This window comes from Triticum aestivum, chromosome 2B (assembly GCF_018294505.1).
Source record: "Triticum aestivum cultivar Chinese Spring chromosome 2B, IWGSC CS RefSeq v2.1, whole genome shotgun sequence".
Classification (NCBI taxonomy): Eukaryota; Viridiplantae; Streptophyta; class Magnoliopsida; order Poales; family Poaceae; genus Triticum; species Triticum aestivum.
Genome location: NC_057798.1, coordinates 810,847,186 through 810,858,265, shown reverse-complemented (window position 1 = coordinate 810,858,265; position 11,080 = coordinate 810,847,186). Strand labels below are relative to the sequence as shown.

The 11,080-nt window shown below is 46.6% G+C and overlaps 1 protein-coding gene across 1 annotated transcript; it reads right to left on the bottom strand.

Annotated features, from left to right (window-relative positions):
• Nucleotides 1–7,482: 7,482 nt before the first annotated feature.
• On the bottom strand, nt 7,483–10,168 carry LOC123039769 (uncharacterized). Its single transcript, XM_044462785.1, has 3 exons — nt 9,319–10,168; nt 8,293–8,522; nt 7,483–8,187 (listed from the first exon to the last, which is right to left on the bottom strand). The coding sequence occupies exons 1-3, from the start codon at nt 10,166–10,168 to the stop codon at nt 7,507–7,509; spliced, it is 1,761 nt and encodes a 586-aa protein (XP_044318720.1). The 3' UTR covers nt 7,483–7,506.
• Between the last annotated feature and the right edge of the window lie 912 nt (nt 10,169–11,080).

Here is an 11,080-nt window from a genome sequence, read left to right as displayed (position 1 = left end):
AAAAATAGTAAAAAAATTAAAAATATGTTCAAAATGTGCGGGTGCGCGCGGGGGGCCGAGCCGGTGCTCCGGCGGTGGAGCGGGGGAGGGTTGCGATGGGTGGAGCTAGCGGGGGAGGGTGCGGGTGCGATCGAGATGGAGGGGGATCGAGATCGAGATGGAGGGGGATCAAGATCGAGATGGAGGGGGATACAGTAATGGCGCACATCCTATCCGGTGCGCCATTAGAAGTTATATATAGTAATGGCGCATTGTTTGCCTCATGCGCCATTAGTATGTATGGGAAAATGGAAAAAAAAGAAATTCATACTAATGGCGCACGCTGTCCGCCGTGCGCCATTAGTGTCTTCCACTCTAATGGCGTATCAGGAACAGGTGCGCCATTAGTATATAGTAGTGGCGCACTGCATCCACGGTGCGCCATTAGAATCAATCCTATCTATAGCCCTTTTCCTAGTAGTGTAACTACTCGTAGACGTTTGGCAAACTTTTGTGAGCATCACCCGTTCGTCTCTTGTGTTGAGCCCCTTAAGGTGGAAGATGCACTTGACGATCCGGATTGGATAGATGCCATGCATGAAGAACTCAATAACTTCACCCGCAGTAAAGTGTAGACCCTTGTGGAACGACCCAAGGAATATCATAATGTCATTGGAACAAAGTGGATCTTCAAGAACAAGCAAGATGAACATGGACAAGTTATAAGGAACAAGGCAAGGTTAGTGTCACAAGGTTTCACCCAAGTTGAAGGTTTGGACTTTGGTGAAACTCTTTCCCCCGTTGCCCGTCTTGAATCCATTCGTATCTTCCTTGCTTATGCCTCTCATCATGATTTTAAATTAAATCAAATGGATGTGAAGAGTGCATTTCTTAATGGTCCCCTTAAGGAATCGGTCTATGTCAAGCAACCTCCCGGTTTCAAAGACCCCGATCACTCCTCTCATGTTTATGAACTCCATAAGGCACTCTATGGACTAAAACAAGCACTTCGTGCTTGGTATGATCACCTTACGGTGTTCCTAAGCGAGAAAGGGTTCCAGATTGGGGTAATATATTCCACTATCTTCACAAAGAGGGTAAAAGGAGAGTTTTTTGTTTGCCAAATATATATTGATGATATTATTTTTGGGTCCACTAACCATACTATTAACGTTGAGTTTAAAAATCTTATGACTAAGGAATTTGCTATGAGCATGACGGGAGAATTGAAGTTCTTCCTCGGTTTTCAAGTGAAGCAATTGAGAGGAGGAACCTTCATCAACCAATCTCGTTATATTCAAGACATGCTCAAGAGGTTCACAATGGAAGATGTCAATCCAATGAAGACACCCATGCCCACAAATGGTCAACTTCATCTTGATCCCAATGGTAAAGAAGTGGATCAAAAGGTATATTGCTCTATGATCGGTTCCTTGCTTTACCTTTGTGCATCTAGACCAGATATTATGTTGAGTGTGCATATGTGTGCAAGATATCAACCCGCTCCTAAGGAGAGCCACTATTCGGCAGTGAAAAGAATCCTTTGATATTTGGTTCATACCCCAAACTTGGGCCTTTGTTATCCCAAAGGATCATCGTATGAGTTAATGGGATACTCGGATTCGGATTGGGCCGGAGACAAGGTTGACCGCAAGTCCACTTCCGATTCATGTCAATTCCTATGGAGATATTTGGTAAGTTGGTCTTCAAAGAAGCAAAATTGTATATCTCTCTCGACAGCCGAAGCCGAGTACATTGCCGCAGGGAGTTATTGTGCTCAATTATTATGGATGAGGCAAACTTTGATGGATTATGGTGTCAAATGTGACAAAGTGCCTCTTTGGTGTGACAATGAAAGTGCTATCAAGATCGCCATAGCAAGACCAAGCATATTGAGATTCGCCATCATTTCATTAGGGATCATGTGGCCAAGGGAAACATTTAGTTACTCCATGTCAACACAGAGAATCAACTAGCCAACATCTTCACCAAGCCACTTGAAGAAGCAAGATTCCGTGAGTTAAGGCATGAGCTAAATATCGTGGATATAAGTAACTTGGGATGAAATTCTTGCTCACACACTCATACTCTTGTAATATCTTGCTTAGATGTAGGCACATGTCTAGGAGGAGCTAGCTCAACTCATGAGTCATCTCATCCTAGAAGTGCATAAATCAAACAAAATCTTCACATTAGCCACTTTAGGTGGCACTTGTGCTTCAAAGATGAGTATTGGTCTTTATTCTCCGTTAATTTTCAGACCATTCTGAGAACTTCTATTTCTACACAAAAAAACGACACCACGGTAGTTCTACTGAAAACATCGTTAGTTCGGGTTAGTTCTAATCAAATCATACAAAAACCATAGAAAATGGTTATAAACATGGCATGAATACTTCATAAATTATAGATACGTCGGAGACGTATCATTGGATGAGTTAGCTTTGCTTGTAGCCCAAGTCAAGCTGCCGCGTGTGTTCGAAATCCAACTGTTGGACACGTGTCGGCTCCTTCGAGACCCAGGGTCATTTCGGACATATCATGTCGGGTTGCCTCCTGGCTATAAATAGCTCACCCCCTACACCATAAATTGGTGGCTGCTCTGAGTTAGTGCACGACTTTTGTCGTTTGAGAGCAACCCACCTCCGAAGCCATTGAGAGAGAGAGATCCTTGCGAGGAAAAAACCCAAAACACCCAGAGCCAAAGAGTGTTAGGCATCACTAAAGTCTTTCTGTCCGTGTGACCTGAGGACTTGTTATACTTGAGGACCGTGCATCCTCCAGCTGGTTAGGCGTCACATTCTAAGGATCCAAGAGTCAGTGTGGGTCGCCGGTGATCAGAGTCTGTGAAGGTTTGGAAGTCTACCTTGAAGACTTACCAGAGTGATTGGGCGATGACTGGGTGTCCTTAACTCAAGGGAATAAGGTGAAGACACAGTCTTCTGAGTTCAGTCTCAGCCTCCCTAACCAGACGTACAATTGTCGCAGCAACTGGAACTGGTCTACTAAATCCTTGTCTTCACCAAGCTACTGGTTCTATCCCCTACCTCTTTTACATTTCAATTTGTCTTCGTGAACTCATTGCATGCCTGCCTGATCTGTTTGATTTCATTGTGCGAAGACTATTACTATTTGGTTTCATACTGTCTTCCATTCCGATACATACTACCTAGCTGCTATTAGGGCCAGTTCTTTTGGGCGATTCTCCTAGAATTGCCCCTCTCCCCAGCTTCTCCCAGAATTGTCACTTCATATATTTTTTACAATCCTAGCTAATTAGACTTTAACTAGATAGGATTGTAAAAAAAATATATGAAGTGACGATTCTGGGAGAAGCTGAAGAGAGGGGCGATTATGCGAGAATCGTCCAAAAGAACTGGGCCTTAGTGTTCATGCTTTCACTGTATTGCTTACATGACTATGAGTTGCCTAGTGTAGTTCATCTTTCGCTGCATATCATATAGGTTCATATTAAATGTTTATCTTCAAAGACCTTTTGAAGACTTTCATAAAAATCGCCTATTCACCCCCCATCTAGTCGATAACTAGCACTTTCACATACTACCCTGTCTAATCTTCATCGCCGGAGATGTCTGCGACGTCGGTGCCAGGCGCCGGTGTTGACAAGCAAACAAGTCACGTGTGCCCTCGACGCCGGGGGTGATGCACTGCAGCTCACGTCGAAGGAGACCCGACCGACAACGCGATGCACAAGACAGACGTCGAGTGCTTTTGTAGACCCAAAACCCCACACGCCAGGAAGGGACACCGTCAGGAAGTGTGGCGGCTATGGGCTGCCCTAGGTCGATTCGCTCGCCCCTAGAGCCTCGGGATTTATAGCTCTCAAATACGAAGAACAACAAAGAACGAGAGAGAAAAACAATGTAGGGATAAAACATAGATGAAAAAGTAGTATTCAATTTATTCGATTGTGTGTTGTTTAATCGGTCGTCACCCCAACATATAAGAGGCAGCTGGACTTCCCGAACAAGTAAAGGATTCATTTAGACTTTCCTTACAATAAAATTACATCAAATCTCATCCTAGAGTTCTAATTCTAGCCCAACTCGTATTCAGCATGAATCTAGCCCAAACTTCTGTCTTGCTCCTTGCGTGGGCCATAGAATTTGTATATGACCTCTGATTGAGACGGTCCAAACATCAATTTTTGCGCCTGAACGAGGCCAACAATTTTTTGATGATCACTTTTCCATTCTCAAGTACTCTAGGGGGTTATATTTAACTTCCAGTTAGAGTCGGTCATGTAGGTGACTGGATTGTACAAGTCTTGTAGCGGCTCAGTAGATTGCCTACTCCTTCATATGATGATGACTCCAAAAGCAAAGTTGGTTGTTTCAACGATTCCATCCGAGACCATCTAGATAACCCGCCACTCGGATTTGAATTTCTCTAGTTGGATGTTAGGGTCCTTCACTCCGATTACCCGACGAGATTTCTTCACTCGAACAGCAACCTTTCACTCGAATGGTAAATTTTCACTCGAACGGCAACTTTTTACCGGAATGACAACCTTTCACTCGGATTTCCCAACTAAAACATCAGCATGATCTTGTTTTGTCTCCCCAGGTTGCATACGACCTCGGATCGAGACGATTTATACATCAAAATCGATTGGCTCGATGAGACGAAACTTATTTACATTGAAGTTTTTCGATTCAAGGCCGTCTTGAGGGATAACCTTCGGTCCCATCTTCAGCTTCTGGTCGGATTAGTCAACAACACTCGGATTTGAATTTCTTCAGTCGTATGTAAGGGTCCTTCGCTCGGATTACCCGACTAGATTTATTCACTCGGAAGGCAACCTTTCACTCGAATGACAACTTCTCACTCGGACGGCAACTTTTCACTCGTACTACAACCTTCCACTGGAATGACAACCTTTCACTCGGATTTCCCAACTAAAATTTTAGCATGATCTTATTTTGTCTCCCCGGGTTGCATATGACCTCGGATCGAGACGATTTAAATATCAAAATTGATTGGCTCAATGAAACGAAACTTTTTTGCATTGGAGGTTTTTCGATTCAAGGCCATCTTGTGGGACGAATAGCTCACGCAACCCACCAGACATCACCTAGGTGATTGTCTTGGTACCTCGCGCCATTTTTTACTCAGGATCGGTCCGCGGTGCGTTGGCTCTAACTTTTGCATACGACCTTGGTTTGAGAAGATTTATATATCAAAATCGATTAGCTCAATGAGATGAAGACAATCCATGTAGAGCACTCATTCATCCAGGTCGTCTTTGAGGCGTAATCGGCCAAACAGTGATCTGAACACGAAATCTCAGAACTTTGAACACAGTTTTGACCTCTAAGACGAGGTCGGATGGCGATGACACAAACATCAAAGTAGCTCAATTTGATTATACGAAATCCTTTCATGTTGAAAATCTTTTCATTTGACGCCATCTTAATTGTGTTATACCGTGCCCAAATCTAGTGTTAACAGCCGGGTGGATGGGCGCGTAGGATGGCTCCAACTCCTCCTCCTCAACCTCAACCTCATCCATTTAGGCGAGCATCTCCTACTCCTCTACGGTGTCATCTGCCTTCATCCTGCTGACGACGGCGTCTGGCCTCCGCATCCGACTCCGAGCGGAGGGAGTCGAGGATGGCCTGCTGCTCCGCCTGCAGAACCGCTTCCCCGACATCCTCCTCAACCTCCTTTTCCTCCTCAACCTCATCCTCCAACTCCTCCTTTGGATCCGCTGCATCCGGAGGTAGCCCCATGGTGATCCCCGCTTGGTGCCATGCCCGGATCTGTTCAAGGAGCTACAGTCGGCGCTCCGGCGTTAGAAATGGGTATCTCCTCACTCGGCGGCATGGGGGTATTGTTACTAGTGGTGGCGGACGGGCAGTGGAAAGTGGCGACGGCAGACCGACAGGCAGATGAAAATGTGGAGGGATAGGGTTTCGGTGCCGGCGGTTGGCTTAAATAGCTGGGCTCAACACTACGCGGCCCGCCGGAGCGGCGCCGCATGACGACAACGGTCCGACGGAGGAGACGAGCTTTTGACCGTCTGGATTCGAGGCGATTCCGTGTGGAACCCTGATTGCAGTCTAACATAGCGGATGTGCCCGGGCGTGCCCGGGCACCCCATACCCGCCCCATATTTGGCCAGGATATGAGGGGTGTCGGTCAGCCTGGGCGTTTGGGGAGCCCGTCTGGGTCGAAATTCCGTGACCTGACCTTCCGCCCGGGCGTTTGAGGCGGGTTTGGGTGCCCGACTATAGATGCTTTGATTAGAGCATCTACAACCACAAGTATCAAATATCGGTCCCTAAAAATCCACGGATGCGCTCGGGCATGTCCACAGGCAGTGACCGGATAGCACACAAAAGTGCTCTCGGCCGCGCCTCCATTTCGAATTCACGTGTGGTCATGGAGGCGCAAATGGCCACTGTTTCGGCGCCCGGTGCCGTGGGGACAATGTCCCACCTAAAAGGTTCCGACGGCATGGCGGTTTCCACCATGTGGCCATGATGACCGGTACGGGCGACAAGCTACGAGATCCTCCAACCCTTGATCCGCCGGCCCGGACCTCACCTCCATTTGGGAAATGGATTCCCGCCGGCCCTCCGAAGAATGCGGAAGGATGCACTCCTCCCAGGAGCGTCAGAGAGCAGCACGGACGGCCATCTGCTCTTTAGTGCTACAAGGGATGAGCTCCCAATCCTCGGATCCAGACATGCCGCAGCCGGATTTAGGCGCTACCATGGATGAGAACACCGGAGCTAGCTGGAGAGGAGCTTGGTAGTGTGGGAGGGGAAGCGAGTAGAGTGAAATGCGGCTAGGTTTCGGTCGAAGCGCGGATAGGATCCATTTTATGTGGGGTCGGATGGGCCGGATCAGACGTGGCAGGCACGTCCAGGCGTCCCCGTATTCGCCCTAGATTTAGGCTACATATGGAAAGTGTCGGTCAATCTGGACGTTTGGCCGGATATGGGAAGGCCGCCCCAGATTTGGGATGGATATGGGGAGTGCCGGTCTGTCCGCACGCTTGAGCCGAATATAGGGAGGCCGGTTGAGTGTTTTCCATCCGGACGTTTGGGCCGGGGGTCCTGCTGTATATGCTCTTATTAGTAGGCAATGGAGTTTCTGTTCCTGTGTTACCGAAACGGGGAGGAAGGGGGGCGACCCAACGATGCTCAGCAGCGGCGATCCAACAGTGCGGTGCACAGCAGTTTCATCTAACTGTGGACGAGTCGACCGATCTGGCGCTGCCTTGCCAAAAGATATTTGCACAGCTTAGCCAAAAGAAGGCTGACATATAACGATCTGAATAATAGTCACTCACCAAAAGAAAGAAAAAAAAATCTGAATTGGCCCTCAAAGTGCTCAGATAGAATGATTCACAACATATAAATTGTTGTCAGCACCAACATAGATCGTTATATGATCTCCGACATAGATAGTTATATGATCTGATGATAGACACAAGTCAGTTTGACACCTTACATTACTACTAGTATATATATATGGCAGGGCAATCGGTGATACACCTTACATAGGACAATCAACGAGTGAGAGATACATCTTTTCCATCACAAGCAACGACCAAGCTACAGTAACCTCCACGGTGGCGCCACCATCGCCAACTGGACAAGTAAGCGTCTTTGTTTGACACTTCTGAACAGGAAAGTCAATACTATCCTTCCGAGCAATATGGCAACCAGACTTGCCATAAGCTTCAATGCTCACTCTCAGTGTCCCATATGATTCTACGGAAATCACTTTCCTTGACAAATGAAGGTACCCATCTGATCCTCTACTCATTCCTTCACCACGGTGATCAAACAGCACAACTTGCCTACAAGTGGTGTCACTGGAACATATCGGAGCAGCAGAAGACCACGAGCAAACAACTCGGCATCCATACTTAAAAGGCCAAGGCCCTTCGGTAACACGTACACCCATGATGGTAGCTTGGAGTGATCTATCAAGTTGGTCAAGGGTTACCTCAGTTGTACAGCTCTGGTTGGAGAGCAAAAAGGTCCGTCCATCACCACCATCAGTGACGCGGGCCAAGGAAGAGAAAAAAACATCTGTACTGTCGTAACGCTCTCTACAGCTGATCAATGTTTGGGACTGTGTTGCATCGGTTACTTGAAGTTCAACTTCAAAGTCAATATGTCCCGAAACAACAATGGCACGAGACGGACCAGTCAAGCATAAGTAAGGATCCTGCAAGGCATTATACCATCATTGTAAACACCTAATCGTAATGCACTACAAAGTCAGGAGGAACAAACAAATGAAAATGAGCAAAAAACTGAATAGAGTACATACTTGTTCATGGAGTTCTTGGTAGTTAAACTCTGACCGAGAGAACAAAATGTTGCGGTTGTGATCCACAGTGTCTCGAGCAGCAATCACACCGTACACTCTGAGTGGCCAGTTCAAGCCTCTTAAATCCTTTATCTTGACTGAATAGATCTGCAGAGTAGTACCGGCGACAGCAGCAGGGGAATGGATGCCACCAGGTGTGTAGTGTGTAAATTGCATAGGGCTCAGTATGGCTGCAGCACAAAAAACAAGCGTCAAATGTCAGAATTCTAATATGAATAAGCAAATAAAGTAAGATTGGTCATTGATGAAACTACTGCCCAGAATTCTAATATGTACAGACCCCTACATTGCTGAAACTACTGCCCAGATTTACTACTAAACACGGCTGACACGGTCACAGACCATATGCCACCTCTTCTTCATCCCCTTCAAACACCCATGCATCATCACCCCTGCCTCTCACGTAAGACCCTCCCCGGCGCCACTCACTTGCTGCCCAACCGTTGTCTACTTTGTGTGTTGCACTATGTGCAAAGAAATCAGTCAAGGTGCAGGCTTGAGTAAAGAGAGATGCAGAACTGGTGTACATTTATGAACATTGTGCAGTTCTAGCTGAATTCTGGACTTCACTGAATTCTGAACTTCGCCGACAGCATACTGAAGCTAGAGGTACATACAATGTGATTTTGTGATTACACGGTAAAATGTGATTATTTTTCTATAACAGAAAATGGCATCACCTTGATAAATTGATGTCCGATAATCACTAGCAGATGCAGGATGTATTTCTCATCTATCAAACTATTTCTAGAACGGAACATTCATTTAGAAGTTAGTACAGTAGTTCAACAAACAAACTGAACATGAGACATAAGGAAATTTATACAATAAATTTTGTGTGCCTATGAAGTCATGAATGCCTCCAATATTGTATCGAGTGTTGGCAACAGGTTAATTGAATTTGAGTCCAAGTACATGAAAATATTACCAATACTACCAGATACAAGGAGAAAGGCAGTTACTTACTTGTATCCATAAATCTACCGCAACGTCCGATCTTGCTGCCCCACACGTCTTCCCAGTATGTCCGGTCATAGGCGAGAAATTGTTGCTCGATGTCCATCCTTTCCTTGAGATACTCCATTGTGGATTCGTCCCTGTCCTGCTCCTCCTCTTCAACCTTAGCAACGACCTCATACTTTTTCTCCTCATCCTCCTCCATAACTAACTGGGACAATGTGTTGTGGTAATTATTTGGAAACTGAGAATACTTGGTGAAAAGACTCAACAAGTCGACGGAAAGATCCTCCTCCTCTTGCACCTGCACCGTCTCCAGGTGGTGGTCCGTATTGAATTCCTTGGAGATGAGCATGTTTAATCTGACAGCTGTACTGTGCAGTTCGCTGGCCTTGTACAAGCAGATGGACCCTGGAGAATCGGATTTGTTGAGAAAATCCAACATAGATAGCATCCGATGGCCCATGTCCTCCATGGCTTGGAGCATTGAGTTGAGGTAGTCTGCAAGGTCTTGTTCCCCATCATCCCTAGCTGCTGCAGGGTATGGCTGTCTCCGCCATGTTTTTTGAGAATCCACTTGTTTCCAGAGAGAAAACGTGGGTGTAATAGAGACAAGCAAGTCTTTGCGCTCCCTCTCCGCGGAGATGAGCTCCTTTACCAGGGTTTGGTGCTTCCTTGAAAACGTCCCCGTCCCCTCATCCCTCTCCATAGCCGGCTCCTTGCTGGAATCCCTCCCCGTCCCCGTCCCCTTGCTGATTCCCAATTGGGGCTCCATACTACTCCTACTTATGAGGGACACCCAATCTGTGCCTATCTCATCGCCAGAGTCGGAATCAGAATCCCTCTCAATCTCCTCCATCTCCGGCTCCTTGATGGAATCCCTCTCGGTCCCCTTCCGTAACTCGATTTCTATGGGTTTTTTTTAATGAAAAGGGGTTACCCTTACCCCCGCCCCATTTTATTAATAATGAAGCGAAATCCGAAACAGTCTAACTGAAAAAGAAAAGCATCTGGAGTCCAGGGGGACATAGCACCCCAACGCAGAGTTCTAAAGTAGCTACTTATTACATCCCCAAGAAACAGGAATCTGATATTAAACTACAAGTTAGGCTCCATCTTCCTGTTCTCCATGCTCACATCGACGCAATCCTCGGCAGTTCTCCACGGCAACAGGCGAATGCATCGCTGCAACAGCTTTGCCTGAGTGTCGTCACAGAGAACTTTCCATTGCAGCAGATATAAGCTTAGTTTTGATAGGGTTAGTTTTTTTTTTCAGAAATAGTCACCGGTTAGTTAGTGCTCAGAGATTGTCTTTTCTTTAATTCTCAAGTCCCTTTGAGTTTTTTCTTAGGGTTTAGTCGATTTCTTAAACTTTTAAAATAAATTAAATTATAAGAAAAACATTATAATGCCGTCTGTTAGGCCTCGGCCGGCCTGCCGAAACTTTCTTCCTTCCCTAACTCCTCGCACGCACACCAGCACCCCTGCACAAAACACGTGTGCGAGGGCACGTAGTGCCCACCATTGCAATCGATGAAGAGCACGAGGTTGCACACGTGGATCGCCACGACCGAGCCGTCGCTGAATTTCACCGTGCCGGCGACGCGGCGGTCAAGCTCGTTGAAGCATGCCTCGTTGCCGGACAAGTGGTTGGAGGTACCCATGTCCAATTACCACCTGGAGTCGTACTCCTCCTCAGTACGTCCGACGTGAACCTCGGCATGTTCCTCAACGAGGTTGACATAGTCATCGGTGATGTCGTGGTCGTCAG